At 47.0% G+C, this 25,212-nt stretch overlaps 1 protein-coding gene across 1 annotated transcript in view; it reads left to right on the forward strand.

Moving 5' to 3' along the window:
- Window positions 1-16,669, forward strand: part of POLE4 (DNA polymerase epsilon 4, accessory subunit) — a 38,251-nt gene extending 21,582 nt beyond the window's left edge. Inside the window, exons 4-9 of the mRNA XM_030540812.1 lie at window positions 342-437; window positions 3,919-4,049; window positions 6,620-6,887; window positions 13,257-13,438; window positions 14,043-14,101; window positions 16,370-16,669. Of these exons, the coding sequence (XP_030396672.1) occupies window positions 342-437; window positions 3,919-4,049; window positions 6,620-6,887; window positions 13,257-13,438; window positions 14,043-14,101; window positions 16,370-16,523 (890 nt within the window). The 3' untranslated portion in view covers window positions 16,524-16,669. The remainder of the gene's footprint in view (window positions 1-341; window positions 438-3,918; window positions 4,050-6,619; window positions 6,888-13,256; window positions 13,439-14,042; window positions 14,102-16,369) is intronic.
- Window positions 16,670-25,212: the final 8,543 nt, after the last annotated feature.

Genomic DNA, 25,212 nt, shown 5'->3' on the forward strand with positions numbered 1-25,212 from the left:
CTGTACAGTGCTGAGGTGATTGTCAGACATCAGCAATAAGCTGGGTCATGATTCTGCCACGCTGAGTAAAGTGAGAATGGGGATGGCTGAATAAAGGACTTAATTAATGATGGAGTGTATACAGTCTATCCTTGCCATGGAGTAGTCTTGGAGATCTAATGGGTCATTTCCATTTTTAACTACTTTGATCCTGCTTATTCCTTAAATCAAAATCATAAAGTTAAAGAAATGAGGTCTGTGTGCCTTCCGCTTGGAGCTCAAACTCCCCTTCCAGCTAAAGAAGGAAGGCAGCACAAGCTGTAAGCTAGTGATCATATGAGCTTTATGTTTTGTGAGTGCAGGTGCAGGAGCCATCAGCAGGAAGAGTGAAGGAAGAAACTTGTTTGCAGAGAGGGGCTGCTGCAGGAGGCAGAGCCATTCCATTTATATTGGGCACGGTAAGCGAACTTCTCCTTTTAGGCTCTGAGAAGCCTGATTCCTTTAAACATTCCCACTCATGTTCCATCATCAACATCCCTCTGGACATTCTATGAATACTCACAAGACTTCACTGTCATTTTATTCCCAAAGAGCTACGGTCTGAAGTAAGTAAATGTAATGGTAACACCCCAAGGCATGCTGCCTAATCAACCTCTGGGATGCTGCACTCCTAGCAAGATCCTTAAAAGGCTAATGCTACTGCTCACTTACATAAGCAGGTACTAAAAGCACATTTCACAAAATATTAGTGGGAAGATTAGTTAATTGGTCGATACATTCTCCTGAACAAAAGTTTTATTTTCTGTACCAAATGTATTGAACTTTCTCTCAGGACAAATGTTTGCATCCTTTCAAAGTTGCATTAGCTCAGAGGCGTATTGTACCAGAACGACTTGATTGTCAGGAGTAATCTTGGGAGTGCTGTGTTGGTCCCAGGCTATTAGAGAAACAAGTTGGGTGAGGTAACATCTTTTTTGACGGTGAGTGCAAATTAGGAAATATTCAGTTTACTATATTCATACTGATGATACCGTTGCATCTGATGAAGTGAGCTGTAGGCCACAAAAGCTTATGTTCAAATAAATTAGTTAGTCTCTAAGGTGCCACAAGTACTCCTGTTCTTTTTGAGGATACAAACTGATATGGCCGCTACTCTGAAAAAAGTGAATAGTAGTATCACATCCAAGTTGAGACAAACTTTCTGCTATGGCTTGGAGTTTGGAGCTGTTAGGCACTTTCTGAAGTTTTCATGGCAAAGGAACAGAGGAAAAGGGAATAGAAGAGATGATAGTTCCCAACCCCCCTCTACATTTTTACAGCACAGAGAAGTCTAGGAGCAACAAGCAGAGTATGTCCTTCTGTAGCTTATCTGGAGAGCTCTGGAGATGGTTTTTGCCTGCTCCCTTTTGCTCTGATAAGCATGCGGCTTTTATATAGCCCTCATGATTACAGACACCTGTGAAACACCTCAGAAAGCCTCAGTCATTTCAGTTGTCTTATTATACTGTCATGCTTGTGAAGAATACGTTCATATTAGTGACTCATTTAGAGGTAGCACCAGGCTTTCTGTAGTGAGGCCTCGTCTGTATTCAAACTTGCACCAGTTTAACCAAAGGTGTGATTTTAAACCAATTGAGTTAAAGTGATGAAAGACACAGTGTGGATGCTCTTAATTCAATTTAAACCTGGAGTATATCAATTTAGTTTAAGTAGATTCCTTATTAAGTTAAACTGAATTGATATAAACCTGGTTTAAACTGAACTAAGGCTACGTCTACAGTAGCACTTTTGTCAATAAAACTTTTATCAGTCACGGGTGTGAAAAAACACATCCCTGACTGACGTAAGTTTCACTGACAGAAGTGCTGGTGTGAAGATGCTCTCCTGCTGACACAGCTACCGCCGTTCATTGGAGATGGTTTTATTCTGCTCGCAGGAGAGATCTCTCCCACCGACTCAGGTCTGTAGTGCAGACATAGCCTAAGTGTCCACACAAGGCCTTGTCTACAGGAGAAAGTTGCAGCGGTTTAACTAAGGCCCTGCCAACACTTACAAGCTGTACGGTGCTGATGCACAGTTGCAGGAGTGCTTGTGTAGCATGTTATGCTGATGGGAGAGAGCTCTCCCATTGATAGACTAAAACCAGCTCAATGAGATGCTCTCCTGCCAACATAGTGCTACGCCCACGAGTGCTTACAATGGCAAAACTTAGTCGCTCAGAGGAGTGTTTTTTCACACCCCCAAGCGACAGTTCTGCTGACACAAATGTTAGTGTAGTCATGGCCTAATTGTGTGATTTTAAACTGGTGTAAACTTCTATGCGGACACTTAGGGCTTGTCTACATCAGAAAGTTGCAGCGCTGGTGAGGGAGTTACAGCGCTGCAACTTTGAGAGTGTCCACATCTGCAGGGCATCACCAGCGCTGCAACTCCCTGTTTGCAGCGCTGGCCGTACTCCCGTTTTGTCTCGGGTGTAGAGGATCCAGCGCTGGTGATCCAGCGCTGGTAATGCAATGTAGACACTCACCAGCGCTTTTCTTGACCTCCGTGGAAGGAGGAAGCCTCTGGTAATCAAGCTGGTTTCCTTTCCCGGTTTGCTCTCTCGGTCCCGGAGCCAGCCAGCAAACCGCGGGGAAGGAGACCTGCTTGCTCGGGGTTCCGGGACCGAGAGAGCAAACCGGGAAAGGAAACCAGCTTCGCCGCGGTTTGCTCTCTCGGTCCCGGAACCCCGAGCAAGCAGGTCTCCTTCCCCGCGGTTTGCTGGCTGGCTCCGGGACCGAGAGAGCAAACCGCGGCGTTCCCGGTTTGCTCTCTCGGTCCCGGAACCCCGAGCAAGCAGGTCTCCTTCCCCGCGGTTTGCTGGCTGGCTCCGGGACCGAGAGAGCAAACCGCGGTGTTCCCGGTTTGCTCTCTCGGTCCCGGAATCCCCCTTGAAGCCGCCCAACAGCGCTGCAGTGTGGCCACATCTAACACCACTTGCAGCGCTGGTTGCTGTAAGTGTGGCCACTCTGCAGCGCTGGCCCTATACAGCTGTACTAATACAGCTGTAACAACCAGCGCTGCAAAATTTTAGATGTAGACATGGCCTTAGTTTGGTTTAAAGCAGGCTCGTTGTGCTTCAGCCTAAATCAACTGGGAACAGATTTAATCTAAACTAAAGTAAAAATGTCCATGCTGGGGTATGCACTGATTTAATTGAGATTGATTTTTAAACCAATATAAAATGAAACTGAAGCAACTTTGAATATAGACAAAGCTGCTGGAGAAAACTAGCCAATTTTCTGAAGTATTTCTAGGGGAAACAATTATTAGCTGATAATCACTGGTGTTTCATAGACATGAAATGCTCAACTTGAGTGTGTGAGACTTCCTCAGGTGGTGTGAGGACCAGCTTGAATGCTCTATTTGCCCATGAATTAGAGAGTTTACCCAGACACTCCTACTATCTTGGTTAAATAATTCAACCACAATAGAACTTCTCACATTCTCCCTTTGCTAATATGCAGACTTAGTGATTCTCACCAAAGTACTGGTGGTCTTCCTCCTTCTTTAAAAACTAGATGGCAGAGACATTGTCATGTGACTTCCTATTACTGAGACCTTATTATTGCTTTTTGTAAAATATGCTAGAGTGAATTTGCTGGTCTACTACAAAGTATCACCAGGAATCACAGTCAAAATAAATGACCACATTACATTTCTGGATCTGGTGTGTTTGTTCTTTGCAGAATTCGCAACCGTCTGCAGCAGAGGTTTCTTTCCGTTTGTCAGTTCTTTGAGGCATGGATCAGCTTTCTGTTCTGCGTTTGTACAGCACCTAACACAATCTGGGCCTGATCCATGGCTGGGGCTCCTAGGCACTAGCGCAATACAACTAATAAATAGCAATAATTGCCGCATTCTGTAGGGTTTCTGACTCCATCTTTCCTCTGTTCACAGACATCTCTGGCAGTCCTGTAAGTCTGGATGTTGGAATGTGCAGGTCCCACTGTTTATCCCAAAGGATAAACTCCCATCAGTCTGGATTTCCCAAACATTCCTCTATGCTGGACTTTCTTAGAACTAAAAAGGTGAGAAATGTGCATCTCCGTGTTTTGCTATGCCCACAATGGGAGCAGTTACATCCCGAAGTTGGTCATGCATCATGGTTTTTCTATATGCTCCTAAGTAGATCTCCTGAAATATACTAAACTATTCATCTAACATATTGTCCTGCCAGCTGACAAACAAGTGAGATAACTGAGTTACAGGAAAGGAAACGAATTCTCCTTGGGTGTCAAACACCTGCTGTGAGAGAAACAGCCAGAGCTCAGTTGTAGATGGAGATTCGCAAGTCAGACAAACACTTGTCAGGGATTTGTCCTGCCTCGGTGCAGGGGACTGGACTAGAAACAGCATTGCCAACTCTCATGAGAATTATTGTTTTCCTTAAAGCCTCGGTCCCAGGAGTCAAGTGGTATGTGATGATTTCAGCCTTCACTCCTAAAGAAAACTAAGTTTCTGGCCCGCGTAGCTGAGGAGGAAGCTTCAAAATGTGACCCCAGTGCAGCCTACAGGCTCGAAAAGCAGAAGGCGAATAAAAAGAGCAGCAGCTCTATTATTTGTACATAATCGCATGATTGTAAAGTCAATCTCATGATTTTTGGTGAGCCTGACTCATGATTTTTGAACATTTGGGGTTGGCAATGCTGCTTCCAGGCCTATATTTTGATGATTCTGCAGTGTTTCCTACATTATAATATCTTGACTAGATGGTGTTTGATGGACTTTGGGACAGTGGCATAGCTAGGATAGGAAAAGTGTGTGGGCCCCAGCAATGATGGGGGGCGAGGAGGGCAGGAGGGAGGGGGGCCCTGAGAGGGGGGCAGGAGGGATCCAGTGCCCTGGGAGGGGGGACAGGCGGGGATGGGGAGGCCATGGGGCTCGAGCTCTGCCCACCCCTCCTGACCCCAGCCCTGTGTCCATCAGCCTGGTCACGTGGCGCATCCCTCTCCTACTGGCGCTGCGTGTTGCTTCCCTGGTCTCTGGCCCCAGCACTAGACCCTCCCCCACAAGGCACACACACAAACACACCCCGGCAGAGCTAACTCTGGGGCTGGAGACTGGGGCAGCAGCACACAGCGCCAGTAGGAGAGGGACATGGCCGGGCTGATGGACACCGAGACAGGGTCAGGAGTCTCAGTCTGTGGATTCAGGGGACTCTGGCTCTGATCTGGGTGGGCCATGGCCCACTGAGGTCCACCTGTGGCTGTGGCCCTGCTTTGGGATCACTTAACATCCCTCCCACCCTTGCAGCCTCACACTGGTGCTGGTACTTTAACCCACATCTGCTCTACACTAGGTCCCAGTAATTAAAAACTTCTTTCCTCAGCTTGTCAGTTTGCACAGGTGGGAAGAGGCCAAATGCATTTTCCTGTCTGAGTCAGTAAAACTGGCAGCCACAGAATCAGATTATTTGTTGTGGTGTTAGCCTCTCTCTGCTTGGCCAGCGGGGCTCTCACAGCAGATCCTTCGTGGGGATACTTTCCCTCCCTGGGTGTAAAATAACCATGGGACACTTCAGCCAAGACAAAGAACCCTAATCAATTAACAAACTGACAAGAGCCTGTGCTGTTAAGGACTTGTCTATACCCAAAAGTTGCAGCATTTTAACTGTGTCAGTGTAACTAAAACAGTACAAGCCCTTAGAGTGGCCACAGTTACCCTGGTATAAATGTGATCTGTACCAGGATAGTTATTCCTGTAGAGGGAGGGGCAGTATTCATAAGCATATTTTCCACTCCACTTTCCAATTCATTAATGTAAATATTGACTAGCACTTGGACTAGGACACAGCCCTACAGGACAGCGCTGGATACATGCCCCCAGTTTGACAGTGTACCATTGCTAACCATAGGTGCCAATTTTCTCCGGTGCCGCTGAATGCCCGCGCCCCCCTGCCCCTTTCCCTGCCCATGGCCCTGCCCCCATTCCAACCCCATCCCCAAAGTCCCTGCCCTAACTCCGCCCCCTCCCTGCCTCTATTGGATCTCTTCCCAAATCCCCACCCTGGCCCTGCCTCCTCCCCCAGTGCACTGCGTTGCCCCTCCTTCCCCCTCCCTCCCTGCCCCGCGAATCAGCTGTTTCGCGGCACAAGTGCTGGGAGCCAGGAGGGAGAAGCAGGATGCGGCAGCGGGCTCACGGAGGAGGCGGAGGTGGAGGTAAGCTGGAGCAGGGGGGGTGGGGTACGGCAGGGAGCTGCACGAGTATGTTTTTTCAACCAGTTTTGCATCCATCTTACAGTAATTTAGACCCACATTTCCCTACTTTGCTTATGAGTATGTCATGAGGGAATGTGTCAAAAGCTTTACTAATGTCAAAGCAAATCATGTCTACAACTTCGCCCCATCTGCTAGACCAGTAACCCTGACAAAGAAGAGAAATAGGTTGGTTTGGTATGACCTGTTCGTGACATCTCCATGCTGACTACGCCTTATAACCCTATTATCCTCTAGGTGCTACAAATTGATTATTTAATAATTTGTTCCAGTATCGTTCCAGGTATTGAAGTTAGGCTGACTGGTCTATAATTACCCAAGTCCTCTTTGTTCCCTCCCCCCTTTTTTAAATATACCTGTTACCTTGTGCCTGTTCTGTGCAGTTGCAGGACAGGCAGATGGAGCTGCCTTTGTCAACTGGAGCAGAACGCTCCTGCCCTTTGGATTCCCATTGTGAACCCACTAGAGTTCGCATGGAGCGGGTGCCGCTGTTTGAAGGGGTTCAGGAAGTGGAAGTGATTGAGGCCTGCCAGTGTAATGCAAGCCCAGAGGAGTGTCTCCGGCTGCCATCCCTGAAAACCTACTTTCCGGACACCCCACTGGAGTTCACGGTGGATGTTGGAAAGTGCTCCAGTCCAGCCCATGCAAGAGGTATGGAAAAAGAGGAGGAACTTTTCCCTCCTCATCTCTTGGGGTGGGCGAGAGGAGATGAGCTGAGGAGGTAAACACGGGGAAGGGGTTACTCCTCGTCAGATCTCAGGGCTTGGATCAGCACCTCAAATGCTACTACTGCAATCTGAGAACGCCAAGTGAAATCTAAAAAACTCCCTTATCCTTCTTAAAGCCACGTCTGACTCTTGGTTAGACAGGAGGGTAGTTCATATGATCTGGAATTTAATGCAAGCACCTTGCACTGAGGCAGCAGGGTGTATGGATTAGGTTTGGGGCCTGATGCTGAGGACTCCTGGGTTCTAGTCCCACCTCTGCTGTTGACCTGTAGTGCAACCACTTGATCTCTCTCTGTGCCTGAATGCCCTCTTCTGTAAAATGGGTTTGATGATAACTTTCTGCCTCTGTGAGTTGATGTGAGGACTGATAATGCCATGCACCTTTCACCTGAAGATAATTTACATGGAGTGCCTGCAGGCCCAGTGGGCTAACGAGATGCTGAACAGGTAGAGGGGTCACCCACCAGATGAGACATTACAGTGAGTGCACAGCAGCACTGCTGCAAGGTCTTCCAGGTAGCCACTCTGTGCCTACAGGAGAGAGCTCTCCTGCCTGCATAACTGAACCACCTCCTACAAGTGGCAGTACTTTTGGCAGGAGAGCATCTCCCACCGACATAGCACTGTCCACACTGGCACTTTTTTCAGTGAAACCTATGTTGGTCGGGGTGTGTTTTTTTCCTGACAGACAAAAGTTTTACCAACAAAAGTGCTTGCGTAGACAAAGCCTAAGTTTGCAGATGATATTGAAAGTGGAGGCTGAGCAAACAGTAACATAAGAACATAAGAAAGGCCGTACTGGGTCAGACCAAAGGTCCATGTAGCCCAATATCTGTCTACCGACAGTGGCCAATACCAGGTGCTCCAGAGGGAGTGAACCTAACAGGCAGTGATCAAGTGATCTCTCTCCTGCCATCCATCTCCATTCTCTGACAAACAGAGGCTAAGGACACCATTCTTTACCTATCCTGGCTAATAGCCATTTATGGGCTTAACCACCATGAATTTATCCAGTTCCCTTTTAAACATTGTTATAGTCCCAGCCTTCACAACCTCCTCAGGCAAGGAGTTCCACAAGTTGACTGTGCGCTGCGTGAAGAAGAACTTCCTTTTATTTGTTTTAAACCTGCTACCTATTAATTTCATTTGGTGACCCCTAATTCTTGTATTATGGGAATAAGTAAATAACTTTTCCTTATCCACTTTCTCCACATCACTCATGATTTTATATACCTCTGTCATATCCCCCCTTAGTCTTCTCTTTTCCAAGCTGAAGAGGCCTAGCCTCTTTAATCTTTCCTCGTATGGGACCCTCTCCAAACCCCTAATCATTTTAGTTGCCCTTTTCTGAACCTTTTCTAGTGCTAGAATATCTTTTTTGAGGTGAGGAGGTGAGGTGAGGACATCTGTACACAGTATTCGAGATGTGGGCATACCATGGATTTATATAAGGGCAATAATATATTCTCAGTCTTATCCTCTTTACAGTGATGAACAGTGCACCCAGCTTGCAAAGGAGTGGGCAGTAGGTGACTAATGCATTTAACCAGAGACAAATACCAAATAATTGGAATAGTAGCAATGAACTTGTCTGGGAAATATGCACTAAATGGAACAATGGTCAGGTGTAAGTATATGGGAGTGAGGATTACTGTGGAAAAGATCCTGGAAACCCTCACTTTAGAACACAGCTGCAGAAAAGAGGTAAACAATCCTAGGGGCTTGTCTACCTGGGGAAATTGGCCAGGAGAGCTATTGTGGAATAAACTCTTATGAAATAACTGGCGGTGGAGACATTCTGTTCTAGAATTTATTCTGGAATAATTAGCCTGCTTTGTGAGCACACAATTATTCCAGAATTAAAGTGACTTTGTGCCCTAAGTGATGTTTGACGACACAGGAAGGATTCGGATTCAGAATGCAGAACCTTACTTGTGGGAGGCGGATCCAAGGAGGATAGAGGTTATGACCAATGGGGTTCATGGTGCCTGAGAAGGGACTCAGGCTGTGTCTACCCTGCACACCTTACAACAGGGCAGCTGTGTCACTGCAGCCGTGTCACTGCAGCCGCGCTGTTGCAGAGCATGCAGTGTAGCCGCTCCTTGTCACTGGGAGAGAGCTCTCCCGGTGATAAAATAAAACCACCTCCAACGAGGGGCAGTAGCTTCGTTGCTGGGAGAGCATCTCCTGCCAACGAAGTGCTGTCCACATCAGTGCTTTTCATCATTAAAACTTTTGTCGGTCAGGGGTGTTTTTTTTCACATCCCTGAGCGACAAAAGTTTTACTGGAAGTGCAGTGTTGACATAGCTAGAGGCTGGTTTGAGGGATGAGCACAGTAGGTGAATGATCCTGCTAGAACAATCAGCAGGGAAACAGTTGCTAGTTAGGTTTCAAAGTTAACATCACATTGAAATAAGAAGGGTGCAGTTTACTTCATACTTTACAGGCCTGCGGACAGTAATTCCGGGCCCCAGGGCAGAACGGTCAATGGGCCCCCTAGAAAGGGATGTGCCCGTCCGGCTGCCTTCCCTGCTGCCGGTACCACCCCGTGCCCATCTAGGAGCCAGGGCTGGATTAACTTTTTGTGGCCCTGGTGCCAAACATATTTGTGGGCCCCTATGGGGGCAATGGAGCATGGTGCGGGGAGGTCAGTATCTGGAGCGAGAAGCCAGCCAGGGGCAATGGGGCAGGGCATGGAGGGGGAGGCCCTGCTTTGCCCAGCCCAGTGCAGGGCACTATTTACAAACAGGCCAGTGTGTCCGTTCCCCTCTGGGATGGGCCCATGCTGTGCCAGAGAGTCCCCTCACCCAACACCCCCCAACTACCTATGCTCAGCCTCCCCCAGACCTGCTGGGTGCCCCCCACATACAGCCCCACCCCAACTGCCTGGTACCCTACACAGACCTCCCCACTGCCCAGCACCCCAACACACACAGGCCACCCCCACTGCACTGCACCCCCCAACAACCCCCCCACTGCCTAGCACTACAAAACACACAAAACTCCCCCACTGCCCAGTGCCCTCCACCCCCTCACAGCCAAGAACCCCCCACAGACCCACTCCCCATGACCTGCCCCCCAGCCGCACTCACTGGCCCTGCTGAGCCAGTGCAGAGCAGGGATCCCCCCTCCCAGAACAGTCCTAGGGGGCAGAACACCTGAAGCTTGGGAGCACAGAGCGATCCCATCCCCCGGGGCCCCAATCAGCCCTATCTGCATGGCGCTGGTTCCCACGGCAGAAAGGAGGCGTTTCCTTGCAGAGGCAGCACAGAGCAGCCACTGACTTCCCCAGCCTGCCGCTTCTGCAGAGTGGGCCCTGCGATTTAAAAGGGCCCGGGGCTCCCAGCCACTGCCACAACTGCAGCAGCGGCGGAAGCAAGGGGCCTCAGGCCCTTTTAAATCGCCTGGCCCCCTAGGCAGTTGCCTCTTTGCCACCCCCCATTGGCGGGCCTGATACTTTACCTGGAGTGACATCCAGCTTTGAACTTGTAACCTTCAGTGCTAAAACCTTACTTTCTGCTACTGGACTTCAACAATCCAGTCCGTCAGCTGTGAGCAGAAGCAGACACATGAGCAGAGCTCTTCAGGAAACAGAATTTCCATAAAACAAAAATTGCAAAAAATGTTTCAGACACATCAAAACTATTTTCTTGAAACATTTCATTTCAATGAGGTTGAAAAGTTTCATTTGAACTTCATCGTTTTGACTTTTCTGTCATACCTTATCACCAAATATAGTTGAAATGATAAAGTCTAAACAAATTATTAAAATAACTTCCTGTTGAAAATTTTGTTGAAATTGATAGGATTTCATGAAACCTTTCAGTTTTGTCAAATTTTCCATCAGAAGGTTTTTGATTAGCTCTACTAATAAATATCTTATGCGGACCAGCCCCTAGAGAGGGACAAAGATCCACTCTCCAAGTATGAGATACGCAAACAGCAGCAGCACAGAAATAAGTCCAGAGAAACTTAGGGCTTGTCTACACTGTGGCGTTGTCGACAAAACTTTTCTTTTTCACAGGTACTTAAAAAAGCCCCCCAGGGAAAGACAAAAGTTTTGCTGATGCAAGTGGCAGTGTGAACGCGGCTCTCCTGCCAGCAAAGCTAACGCCACTTGTGGGGCTGGAAAAGTGCTGACAAAATACTGACAGAGAACATTTACACACACTGCGTAGTGTAGACAAGCCCTTAGAAGAGAAAGGCCCAGATTTGTAAAGGTATGTTGGCATTGCTGCACTCAGCGTTGCAATGCCTAGCTAATTTAGGAGCCTAAATCTCATTTTGAAAAGTCATTTAGGCACTTAGGGGGCCTAAATCCTATTGACTGCAAATGGGATTTAGATCCCTAAGTGCCTAAATATCATAGGCTAAATTCCTTTTGTGCCTAAATCCCACAGGCTTGTTTAGGCTCCTAAATCAGCTAGGTACTGCAATGCTGAGTTCAGCAATGCCTAAATGCCTTTAAAAATCTGGTCCAAAGCCAATGGCATGATTAGGGACCTTTGGATGTGAACTGTGCGTGCTGTTCAGAGTCCTTGAACAGAGAGGGCATGCGTAGCATGTCGGCCTCCTCCAGCAGTACAGCACGTGTGTGATCTGGTAGGACACAGCCAACTAAGAACTAAATAATGCAGCACTACAGTGAGTGGAAGTATTGTATATGCAAATTGCACAGGTGTAAGGGCTGGAAGGATTAGGCCCTAGTCTCCAAGCTCAGTGGAGGCTTTTCTTTCCCTCAGGAAACCATATGTGGTTGGGGGAATGGGGTGTGGGAGACTGAGTGTAGCAGAGTCTCTCTCTACTTAAAATGTCTTTTGTTCCCACACAGGAGACAGTGGGGTATGTGAGGAAGGATCTAGTGGTTAAAGCCCAGGGGTGGGACTCCGGAGATCTGGTTCCCTTCCTGGCTCTGCCTCTGACTTCCTGTGTCAGCTCAAATCACTTCCCTTTCTCTGTCTCGCATCTGTAAAGTGACAATAATGTCTGGGCTAAGATTTTCAAAGTTGCACAAAGGATGTGGACACCAGTTCCCATTGGATGAATTTGGCCTCAGAATCCTGGAGGCAGATTTGAAAATCCACCAATAGTTCTCAATTTTCAGAAATAACCAGAGATTTGGGATGCCCAAATTGAGACACCTTGAGGGAGCCCAGTTTCCAAACAGTGCTGAGCACTCACCCTCTGGAAGTCTGGCCCCTTCCAGGCATCTGCTGCTGGGCACCTGATCACTGGTCAGTTTCGAACATTTAGGCCAATGACACCTTTCCTGTGTTGTCAAGTGCCTGGAGATGCACAGCTGGAAAAGCACAAAGTATTCTCACACCCTCTTTACAGCAGTCACAAAGGCTGAATGACTTGCTTGAAGGGCTGGGGGAGCTCAACTTGCAAGCCAGAGAACTACGGTTTGACTCCTGGGTCTGATTCTTATTTGCTGTATCACCTAGCCACCCTCCTCCACCTGTAAAACAGGGACCTTCATCCTTATTTACCAACCTCACCGGAGAACGTTCATCACCTCAATGAGCTAGTGTCTGTCAGACCTGTGTGAAAATAAGAGTGAAAACTCATGGAAGAGCAGGAAGTGTTCAACACTAAGATTCAAAGTGAAAGTGTGAAGCAGATGTGACATCAAAGTGATGTCTGCCAGCTCAGGCAGGGGGTCATGAGGAGACGAGCTAATCAAATCCAAAAGGCAATCCAGAAAAATCGAACATCACAATATGCTACTATGCTACCCAACTCCTCAAAGTAGCTCTGAGGACAATCCTTTCCTTTGCAAAGGGCTCTGGCTTCCTGTACGACGTAAAAGTAAATTCTCTTCTTCCCTAGACCTGTTGGTAGCTCGGCCATTAATATATTATTTTTAAACAATTATTAAATATTCATTGGGTCTAAGTCTTGCAGCTCTTCCTCAGACATAACTCGAACTGATTTCGAAGACTGGACTTTGGGATTTGGTCCTTGGAGAAGGGCCTGTCTGTTGGGTGCATGATGTCTGCATCTAGCACAATATCACTGCCATGTGCAGTGAAATCACCAAGAGAGCAACATAAAAATCAAAACAGTGGCTCGAGTTGGCAAAAAGTGTGCCCAGGGCTTGCTAACTGAGAGACCAGCTCTTCACCTAGAAAGTGAGCACTTTCCATGTTGTACTTTGCATGATTCTGGCCTGATCCTGCAGCTTCTCTGTACATAGAACTCATGTTGAAGATGCTCAGCAGGAATGCTGCACATGCAGTGGCCTCAGGACTGGGCCCTAAATTAAATTAAACTCTCATTCTCTTTCAGGCGGACTCTTCTGTGCACCTACAAAGTTTGATAGTGTTCTGATCAAAAGCCCAAATGGTGTTGAGGTGGTTCAAACTCTGGAAAACTGTGAAATGAAAGAAACCTGCTATCGGGTTTCCTATGTGGAATATTATTATGAAATCATACACAACTCTGCTGGGGACAGAGAGGAGCGACTGAAGGTTGGTCAATTAGATGCGGCTCTAAAAGAGTTGTATTGCTTTAACTATAAGCCATACATAAGCATACAATTCCCACTCTTGTGTGGATGCACATTAAACTGCCTTAAGGGTGCTCTATACCAGTATGGCTATTACTATGCAGTTAAGGGCAATAGGTTATGTTGGTATAAGCAAATTTATACCAGCATAAGTGGGCCCGCACTATGGGTTGTACTGGTATAATTATTTCATTAAAAAGTCACACATCTAATTGAAATAGTTACACCAGTACAGTATCTGTGTATTGCCCAGGTCTTATTTCCCAAACTCAGTTATAAAGCAATACATTTTATTTTCTTGGGCAAAAAAATTCAGTCAAATGTTTAATGTGACTTTATCTTTAAAGTACCTCTGACCCAATGAAAGCTGCATCCTTTACCGGACTTAGTACTCTCCGTTAGTTAAAGATGGGTTAAAATAACCCCTTGCATGTAGCCAGGATCAGGACACAGCACTGCTCCACAAGCAGGATTTACTGTCAAGTAGCTGGAATGCTGTCCTTTGGGCGTTTATCGGCAGGGTCTTGCAAGTGATTTTCATGTCTTTGTTTTGCAAATCTTTTCAGGAAATTGATGTGGGACGGTGCTTGGGGAGCTGCACCTCAGGGAATCACTGCCTGCTTAGGTAAGCACAGCTGTTCACATACAGCCCCTCCCCTTACAGGAGGGTTAGCTACAGTCCTCTAAACATGCAGATTCCCTACAGAATGAAGGACAAATTCTGCACAGACTTATATCCATGTATCTCCATTGACCTGAATGCAACTGAATGAGTGTAAAGTCAGCATCCAAGCTGCCTCCAAGGGGTCTGTCATTTTCATTCAGTTGCCAGTTAGTACTGTATTACCATTGTTGTTGGGCTCCAGTGTCTCAGAGTTTGGTAGGTAACTGCACCAATATATTTTGCATTCAGTTCACTTGTCTTTCTTAAATTCACATCCCACATTGTTATTTCTAGCAATGTCATGAGATTCGAGCAAGCAGCAGGTGCACTATAAGAACCTGGACAAAGAACTTGTAAGCTTTCTTGTTCTATCAGACAGCCAAATGCACAGGCCATAGAACTTCCCCCAAATAATTCCTAGATCAGATCATTTAGAAAAACATCCAAGTCCTGATTTAAAAATTGTCAGTGATGGAGAATCCACCATGATCCTTGATAAATTGTTCCAATGGTTATTTACTCTCACCATTGAAAATATACACCTTATTTTCAGTCTGAATTTGCCTAGCTTCAATTTCCAGCCATTGAATCATGTTCTACCTTTCTCCTTGAGATTAACACTATAAGGCAGGTTTTCTAATCCTTTAAGTGTTCTCGTGACTCTTCTCTGAACACTCTCCAGTTTATCAACATCCTTCTTGTTGGACACCAAAGCTAGCCAGGATCTGATTGCAGACACTATGGCAGTGATGGAAAGACAGCCCTACTATCTGTGGCCAAAATTGCCTTCTCTGCCCATAGAAGTCACAGCATGGTGATGTGCCCTCCCTGTGGAATGTTTTTCCCTTCCACTGCTCTCCATAGATGTCCCTAGTCTGCAGACATCCCAAATCTACAGCTGGTTCAAATGAGACGGGGCTGGTAACAGGGTATTTATGGTGACAGTCTTTGGTTTTCAAATTCACTTTCTCCCTTGATATACCAGAGCCTGGATTTGATCATCTTTCTGATATGCTGCAAACTCACCTGTTGTTCTAGGCTTTGTCTGGGAGGGTGAGGTTTGGGAAATGGGCAGTGGTGTTGCTTGTTTTGAGTTTGGTGCGATCAGAACTTGTCTGAGGATGAGAACAGCTGTCTTTCACTGCCTGTTGACATGTATTTGGTTACAGTTTGTTTTAGTATTGCACCATGCCTAGGGAGTTCTGAAAGGCACAAATGGAAACAAATAAGCAACAATAAATAAATGATCCCCATTTTACAGATGGGGAAACTGAGACACAGAAAGCTGAAATGGCTCAACCAAGGCCCCTGTGAGAGAGCATCAAACAGAATCTAAATTGGCAGATGCTCCAAGCCCATCTTTCCACTTCTGGGTTGAGAGCAGCCTAACCACTCTCCACCCCCACTGTCTAGAGTCTTCTGTGCAGTTTGCTAATGCTTTCTCTGGGTGTTTAAAAATAGTTTCTTGGTACTATTACTATTACTTTGTCCTCCTTGTAATGTCTCTTTACATGCTGCTGACTGTAAGCTCTTTGGGTTAGGAACCATCCTTTTTTCTTGTGTTTGTACAGCACCTAGCACAATAGGGTCCTGGTCCACGACGGGGGCTCCTAGGCAGAGAGACAATGTAGCCTAGTGGGAAAAGCACTAGACTGGGACTCAGAAGACTTGGTTCTATTCCTGAATCTGCTTCCTCTGCGGCATGGGGCATGGGTCACTTGCTGGAGGATTCTCTGCAGCTTGAGGTCTTCAAACCACAATTTGACAACTTCAGTGACTCAGACATAGGTTAGGGGTTTGTTACAGGAGTGAGTGGGTGAGATTCTGTGGCCTGCATTGTGCAGGAGGTCAGACTAGATGATCATAATGGTCCCTTCTGACCTTAAAGTCTATGAGTCTATTAGTCTGCTGAGCGACCTTGAGCCAGTCAATGTACTTCTCTGTGCCTCAGTTTCCCCATCTGTGAAATATGGGGAAATGATACTTCCCTTGTAACTGGCTGTGAGATCTACTGATGAAAAGCTCTGTATGAGGGCTGGGCATTATTATTAGGTAATACCACAATACAAATAATAATTGTGAACCCAGGCTTGCTTCAGAGACCAGACACGAGTTGTGAGCCCAGCTTTGTGACAGGACATGAGCTATGAACCCATATCCCTGGGCAGACTGAGAGTGCTACCTCTTCTCTGCATCTGGGTAGTCTGTGCTTTTGTTTTTTAACTGCAGGGATTCGCAGAATGGAGAGAAATGCCTGGTTCGGGCGGAAGGTGCCTCCAGCCATTGTGTCCCTCACCAGTACGACACATACACATTCAAGAGCCGCAGTGGCAACATCCGCACCGTCTTCGCCATCCAGAAGTGTAAATGTGGGAGTTATTAGAGACTTGGGGGAGGGAGGGATTGCAGCTTCCAGGGAGGGCACATGGAAGGGATAATGCAAATAGCACCTTGTCCTGCCATGCCCACCCTCTGCCAGACTGTCTGTACTATATGTAAATGAGAGAAGGCTATTTTATAAATTAAAGGTATTTTAAACAGTGGTTGTGTGGAAATTAACTATCTCCAGAATGTTTTGCAGCTTTTTAATAAACACTGCGGGCCATAGTCTGTGTCTGGGGAGCATTTGCGGCTCCTAAGGACTCCAGTGGGAGCCCATGTGTATTCAAAGCCAGAATATGGCCTTGTAAGAGCCAGAACCTAAACAGGCTAAAGAGGGCTTTGATGTGCCTCAGTCTTCTTCTCTCACTTGTTCTATGTGAACAATTGCATGTCAAACACACCTGTCTGCATGTCCTGTGAAAACAGGCAAAGTGCATTACAGCCGAGAGACAGTTCAGCTGCGCAGCTAGGGGGCCTTCCCAGGACTGACCCCACCAGGATCCAGCACCTTTGTCATCCTTTCGTTTTTACAAAGATACACTCACCTACAAAATATGCTTGAAATGAAACAACATGGATAATGCCCCATAACACACAGAGACACAGGGAGTGGAGGAGGCAGGCAGAGGAAGGAGGAATTAGGGGAGAGGAAGCAGCAGTGGGGGATGCAAAAGGAGCAGGACTGGGGAGGCAGTAGGAATGGGGGAGGGGAGCCAGGGGAATGTGTTGGAGCAGAGGCTCATCTGGACATTTCCCATTCTTGGTGTCTGAGCAGTTCCAGCCCCACACTGTTCTGTATTACAAACAGCCCTGGCCTTGGCAATGGAGAAATGTGCAGAGGAAGGAAAGAATCTGAATAGTTTCCTTCTGCCAATTAACTAAAAGCTACTCAAATTTCTTGTAATTATCTCCCTGTGTATTCTGGATAATTAGAAGCCCTCTCACCCTTGTTACATTGGATTAGAATAAATTATAGACACAGATTTTCAAAGGAGACTTTAACATTATCCTAATCCCATTAAACCTTAATCCCTTGTACAGTGCAGCCAGGGGCGGCTCTAGACATTTTGCTGCCCCAAGCATGGCGGCATGCCGCGGGGGGCGCTCTGCCGGTCCGCTGGTCCCGCGGCTTTGGTGGACCTCCCACAGGCGTGCCTGCAGAGGGTCACTGGTCCTGCGGCTCCACTGAAGCCACGGGATCAGCGGACCCTCCGAAGGCACGCCTGCGGGAGGTCCACCGGAGCTGCCTGCCGCCCTCCCAGCGACTGGCAGAGCGCCCCCCGCGGCATGCCGCCCCAAGCACACGCTTGGCGCACTGGAGCCTGGAGCCGCCCCTGAGTGCAGCCCAGCAGGGGGCTCAGATGGGCCAGGCACCCCACAAACTGCCTGGCCATGAGAGGATCCAATTTCAGATCAGTCAGTCTAGTCTGTGATGTGGGGAAGATGAAAGATGCGAGGAGAACCACTCTGCCCATGCCAGCCCTGTGAGAGCCTGTCCCGGGGCTGTAAGGAGAGGAGAGCAGGCTGCCGGCTGCTGCTTAGTCACTTCCACTGGGGAGATGACTGAAGGTTTAAGGAGCTGCCCGACATTGCAGCCAGCGGTGAGAGCACACTCAGGAGGGTCCTTCAGCAGAGTTGTTGGCTGACTCCAGGTGGTTGAAGAGAACAGTCCAGTGTTCTCCCATCATTTAACCCTTCCGTCACTTCCTCCATCAAGCTAAAGTGCAGCCTCTGTGATGAGGGCAGAGCAGCTTGCAGAGGCTGCCTGGGCAATTCCCTGAACCTGTACGTCCCCCAGCCATCTGCTGTGAAGTTTTAAGACCAGAAGGAACCATTCTGATCATCTAGTCGAGGCCTGCACAACGTGTAAAGCGGCGAGGGCCATATTACTCCAAAGAAAACAGCTGAGGGCCGAACCCCCTTGGCCCTGCCAAAACGCACAGTCCCAGCGCCGCCGAACTCCCCCCCCATATTACTGCACACAGCGGTACCAAAAATTAAAATACTGAAAATGGATGGCCCCCTCCAGCTACCAACTCGCCGCTCACCTCCTCACCCCCCACAAGTATAAAGCCTCTCCGCCACTGCCCGCCCAGCCAGCTCAGCTCGTCGTCCACCCATGAAATAAGGGGAGGGGAAAGGGGGGCAGTGTGAAGGGATTGGATGTGACTCACTCACTCACTCATGCCCATCACCCCAATCGGGGTATGGGCCGCCAACAGCACATCTCCAGAGTCCTCTATCCTGGGCCATTCGTTCCTGGTTGCAAGAAGGGTAATCGGCTTAGTGGCTTCCTCATGGCTTTTACCACCCAGCGTCATGCAGCGTCGAATTGAAGACCCTTCTTTTTCCAGGGTAAAAGTCTCTGTTGTCTCTCTTTTTGGCGTTTCTGTAGCAGGTTGATTTTTTTTTTTTAAATGGGTGGAGTTGCTAGCCCCACGCCCAACCCTCCTCCTTTATCCGGACTTGGGACAGGCAGATAGCCCCAAAGGACCTCTCTGGTGGAGTTTTGGATGTGACTGTCCAACATATAAACACAGGGGCCGCAGGGAGCCCGGGGCAGAGTGGGCGGGGACAGTGTGATAGGGACAGCAGTCGGGCAGGGCAGGTGCAACACACAGACACAGAGACACACACGTCTCCCTTGGGGATTTCCTGGTTGCCCACCGACAGTTCAATCCCCCCCGGCCCCCATCACTACGGAGGCCGCCCTGGGACCAACCAGCGCAGTAGCCGTCCTGCCCCCAACCAAAGGGAGTGGCTTGGGGGGGGTCTCGGCCCAGTCCCCCTCCCTTCACTCCGCACTTACCGGCTCTGCCTCGTGCCCAGCACTTCCCACCTCAGCAGGCCCCGGAAGTGACGCACCCCCCGTATGCCAGGTGCAGGGAGTGGGAGACGGAGACACGTGCAGTTCTGGCTGTTAGGGGTTGGAGCGCAGCGCGCGTGAGCGGGGCTGTGAGGCAGGGCAGGGGGTGAACCCAGCAGCCCCACCCCGCCGCTTGCCCACAGGCCTCACAGTGAGCCCACGTGGGCCGCATGCAGCCTGGACACCACATGTTGTGCAGGCCTGTTATAGACTGTAGTCAAGTCACCCCTTAACCTTTTCTTTGTGAAGCTAAATAAATTGAGCTCCTTGAGTCTGTCACTATCATGCATATTTCTAAGGGTATGGCTACACTTCAAACTTCAAAGCGCTGCACGTACTCCACATCCTGATGGGGTTTAGCTTGCAGCGCTGGGAGCCGTGCTTCCAGCGCTGTGGCACTGTTTACACTGGTGCTTTGCAGCGCTGTATCTTGCAGCGCGCAGGGGGGTGTTTTTTTACACCCCTGAGCACGAAAGTTGCAGTGCTGTAAAGCGCCAGTGTAGCCAAGGCCCAGGCTAGCTACACTTTAAAAATATCAATTGTCCAGGAGTCTCAGCCAACTTCTTTAAAACTCAGGTGCAATTACCCGTTGTTTTTTTTTTAAAGTTTAATTTTAGTAGATGCTGTTTATCATCCTGCTTGGTTACTGTTCAAATAGAGAGCATATGAGTACTCCTGGAAATTGAATTTTAAATTCTCTTTCTATGACTATTTCAATGTGCCATAAACACTCATGTCAACAAAACTTGCCATAAATGTGCCATAAAAACTCATGTCACAGAAATGTTCGTAGAACGTGATAACAAAAGGGCCAGGAACATAGCTGAAACGAACTCAATGAAAAATTTGAATGAGTTTTTGCAAAACATTTTTGCACAATTTCCCAGCTCTCCTGTGTACGTAGATGCTGTGAGGGTATAATAGACAATTGCTTTAATATTCTTCGTATATAACTCGGGGTGGGAAAATCAATTCAGGCAAATTAAGAATTGGGTCTAATCTTTCCCCATTTCCTGAAACAGACCTAAATTTCCATTGAAAATGGAAGTTGATCTGCTTTGGCAGTCTATCCTGAGCCACTGCAGCTCCTTTCATTTTTCTGGTACCCTGGGCCTTTGCTCTTTAGGTAGATGTAGTCATATTTTATCTTGTTTGGGGCAGAGACTATCTTTTAGTTCTCTATATATTCAGTGCCTAGCACAATGGGGCCTTGATCTCTGACTGGTGCCTTTAGGAGCTAAAACAACACACATAATAAATAAAAATATGAATTAAGGCATGATCCTGCAAACACTTATGCTTTACTTTGCATCTATATGAGCAGCTCCACTAAAGTCAATAGAATTGCTCATATATGTAAAGTTTCAGTATATGTGCTTGCAGGTGGGGAGCCTTAGTCATGAACCAAAATGCAACACATATCCCTGGAAATAGTCAACTTTTGTGTGTTGCTGCTGCTGCTGCCTGCAGAGGTTTTTCCCTATCTCACTGAGAAATACTGAGTGCTCAGCTGGAGCGCTGTGTCAGCTTCTGGGCACCACACATTAGGAAAGATGTGGACAAACTGGAGAGAGTCCAGAGGAGAGCTACAAAAAATGACAAAATGTTTAGAAAACCTGATGTATGAAGAAAGGTTTTTAAAAATTGGCTTGTTTAGTCTTGAGAAAAGAAGACTTGGGGAGACCAGATAACAGTGTTCAAATATGCTAAGGGCTGTTATAGAGAGGACTGTGACCAATTATTCTTCATGTCCACTGAAGGTAGGGCAAGAAGTAATGGGCTTCATCTGCAGCAAGGGGGATTTAGGTAGATATTAGGAAAAAATGTCTAACGATAAGAGCAGTTAAGCTCTGGAGCAGGCTTCTGAGGAGGATTATTGGAGATTTTTTAAGACAAGGTTGCCCAGGGATGCTCTAGGTTTACCTGGTCCGGCCTTTGTGCAGGGGGCTGGACTTGATCTCTCGCATTTCCTTACAGTTCTATGATTAGATGAAAATCCTATATAATTTGTTGTCCATAATCACACTTTGGTCTCTTTTTGCATTAATGCGTCCCATACATCTCCCTCCTGTTCAGTATCTGTGCTTTGGGTTCTTTTTCTCCAGGCCCCCAATTTTTCCAAAGTGGCTACCTAAAGTTAGGTTCCTAAAGCCTTAGGAAGTGGACAGATTTTCAAAGGTGTGGAAGACACTGAATTGAATGATGCCTGGGAAAATCAGGTCACTTTTATTTAGGTTCCTTCATAGAGATTTAGGAGTCCAGTTCTAGGCATAGGTCTGACAATTTTAGCCAAATATACCAATGTATGTTTGCCTTTTGAATTCCTACCCACTGTTAATCTAAGTCAACCTCTCAGAAGTGCCACAAAAATTTACCAGTCCAGGTAAAAAATGCATTAGCCTGTCATTCCTGCATGGTGCTCCTCCATCACCATCTTCATCTGCCCCAAGATTGGGAAGAGGGAGATGCTATCTGGTAATTCCCATTTTGTGCCTGTCCCCTAACTTCTACCCAGGGGCTTAAACATGTGGTTTTGGCAGAATGGTTTTGTTGCTGTTCTCCTTAATTCTTTCTCCTCATTGTGTGTGTGCCGATGTGCCACTCATAGTGGCAGTTTACTAATGGGTGCAAGACGCTGCTTCCTTTAACACAGCAGGGGGATGCATCATTTGTGTGTTGTAGGATTCTGGATAATGCATTGATCCTAAGACTATTGCTGCTTTGTGCACACACAACCAAGCTGTAATTCCTGGTAATAGGTGACACAGACCTGGGCAGAAAAGGATGCCCTTGGTTTATTATGGCTGTATGTATTATGTATTAGTTACGAAAGGTTAAGGTCCTTCCACACACAGTGCCATCTTTTCCCCAGACCCTTCCAGAACAAGGCACGTCAAAACCTCAGACTCAGACTTACAAAAAACAAGAAATACTCAGTTAAGCTCCCTGCTCTCATGCGTAGCCCTGACAACGCTCGCTAGCGTTACAAGAAAAATTGAAGTGCAAACTTACAAAGGAAAGCAGGAACATAAGGACTGTCAGATTCTATCAGAGCTGAGGTCCATTTAGTCCAGTATCCTGTTTCTGACAGGGGCCAGCTCTAGATGCTTCAGAGGAAGGTGTAACTAAGAACCCCCTGGTAGCAGATGTGAGATAATCTGCTCCAACCTGGTCTCTAATAATTACAGACTGGCTTAAAACCTGAAGCAGAAGGTTATATATCCCTTCTGAAAAATGTTATAATGAATTATGATAGCTCTGGATATGCTTGATATCTATATAAATGTCCAGTGCTTCTTTGAATCTTGTTAAATTCTTGGCCTCAATGAGTTCCATAGTTAAACACACACTGTGTGAAAAAGCATTTCCTTTTATCAGTTCCGAATTTCCCATGTGTTAATTTCATTGAAATTCTCCTTGTTCTTGTGTTATGTGATAGAGATAACAGATGCTCCTGATCTACATTTTCTAGACAAATTATTATTTTTTAGACTTTTATTATGTCCCCTCGTATTCATTTCTCTTCTAAGGTCACAATCCCAATCTTTTCAATTGCTTTTCATATGAAACTATCGTAAAGAACAAAATTGTCAGACACATAGAGGAACATAATTTGTTGGGAAATAGTCAACATGGTTTTTGTAAAGGGAAATCATGTCTCACCAATTTACAAGAATTCTTATCCAAGAGCACATAGGAAATCTGTGCAGAGACAGAGATGGAAACCAGTTCTACTGTGGTCCATTGTACCAACCATAGGCTCATCATCTTTTCTTTCACACTTCCTGCCTCATTCACTGCACAGACCTGTGTTTGTGTACAACTATTTACAAGGAAAATTCATCTGCATGTCTCACTGTGCTTAGCAGAGATGGATATGCAGGAGTAGGCACACTGAACAAACCGCATAGACAAGGACATTAATTTAGCTTAATTATTGGTTGTGCTATATGAGGGGGCTAGTTTCTCTTCCTGACTGTGTCTGACATGACCTTGTGAATCCTTTCTCATACTGCCGAATTCCTAGCGTTTCAGGTTGATTTGACTTTTTTATACATTTTAGAAAATGCAAAATCCAGTTTGATAGAGACAGTTAGCTATAGCCTTAACTAAACAGGGAAACAGAAATTCTGTCAAGGGTATCCCCAAGCTCCCCGATTCCACACTAGTCAGCAGCATGATCTTCATAGCCTCACCACAAACCTCGGCTGGCTCAGAGAGCACACACTTTACAAACAGGTTGCACAAATATTTTCTAGACAGCAGTAGAATGCTGAGAATCGTGCGTCCTGGTTTCTCTTCCTGGGTGTGGGAGAGGAATGTATTACAAATTGAACACCCAAGAACAGAGATTTAGCAGGTGTCTGCTGAAAAGCAGTGTGTCCGAGGGGGTAACTGTCTTTCATGTTGAAGATGTGGGTTCTATTCACTGTTCTGTTTAAAATGGCTTTGTGCACTGTCTCAATCACTTTATGAGTAAAGTGAGGGACAGGTGACAGTTGCCCGGCCTGGACTGTGAAGTACAAAGAAATAATGTAACAGCAGTTAATGGAAAAGATAAGCCTAGAACTTGTGCTCTTAGATCTTGAAAATCAATTGTCTTTTCTTTTAAGGGCAGCACCACACTTAAAATGCTGCACCTGTAACACTTCAGTAAAGACACTACCTATGGCAACAGGAGGGCTTCTCCTGTCAGCAGGTCCTCCACCTCTCCGAGAGCGGGTAGCTCTGCCAACTGGAGAATGCTCCCTTTGACCTAACGCTGTCTATACTGGAGGTTGGGTTGGTTTAACTGCATCACTGAGGGGTGTGGATTTTCAACTAGACTTGGCCTTAGTTAAATGATATTGAAAGTGTGTGTGTCCTGCTAACTGTCACTTAGAGGATGGCAGCTACTCTGTAGCGTCAGTCAGAAACAAAGTGTAATCACGCTATATTTTGGTAATGTATCCTATTTCTTAGCAAGGGCTTTCTGATGCTATAACTATCACATGCACCCTGCCTCCTCTTTGTTCCTAGACTCAATGAGCTATGCTCACCCAAAGAAACTGCTTCCCAAAAACAGTAACTGTCCCATCAAAATAAACTACCCTGGTGCCTGTGAATATCAACTGCCTCTTCAAATCCAGTATATTGTCATCTGTTACCATGGCAATTTGTGACCCAAACTCTGTCCTTGAAAATTGGTTTATCAGCCAAAAATTTGGCCCTTCAGCCTAAATGAACCAGATAACAATAGCTCTGTTTGTCTGTGCCCCTAGTCCTTGCCTCCTCTGCAGGACGACAGGTATATGGGGCACAGGGACCATTCCTTCCCTCAGCCACTTCCCCTTCAGAACATTTATTAGCAGTCGGAAAGTAACTGGTGTTTAACATCTCCCCCCCTCCCACACACACACCCCTGTGACAGGAATGGCACACACACACACACCCCGCCCCTGTGACAGGAATGGCACACACCCCTCCCATGACAGGAATGGCTAAGCCCCCCCTGCTCCAGTGACAGGAATGGCTGACCCCCCCACCCCTTTGCAACAGGAATAGCTAAGCCCTCTCCCCCCACCCCGTGATAGGAATGGTTGAGCACCCCACACAGACACACATGATAGGAATGGCTAAGACCCCTCCCCAGTAACCCCTTGTGACAAGAATGGCTGAGCCCCCCCCACACCTTGTGACAGGAATGGCTGAGCCCCCACACACACCTTGTGACAAGAATGGCTGAGCCCCCCCACACCTTGTGACAGGAATGGCTGATCTCGCCTGCTCACACATCCTATGATAGGAATAGCTGAGCCCCCACACCCCCTCCACCCACTCCCAT

Source organism: Gopherus evgoodei, chromosome 22, assembly GCF_007399415.2.
Source record: "Gopherus evgoodei ecotype Sinaloan lineage chromosome 22, rGopEvg1_v1.p, whole genome shotgun sequence".
Taxonomy (NCBI): domain Eukaryota; kingdom Metazoa; phylum Chordata; order Testudines; family Testudinidae; genus Gopherus; species Gopherus evgoodei.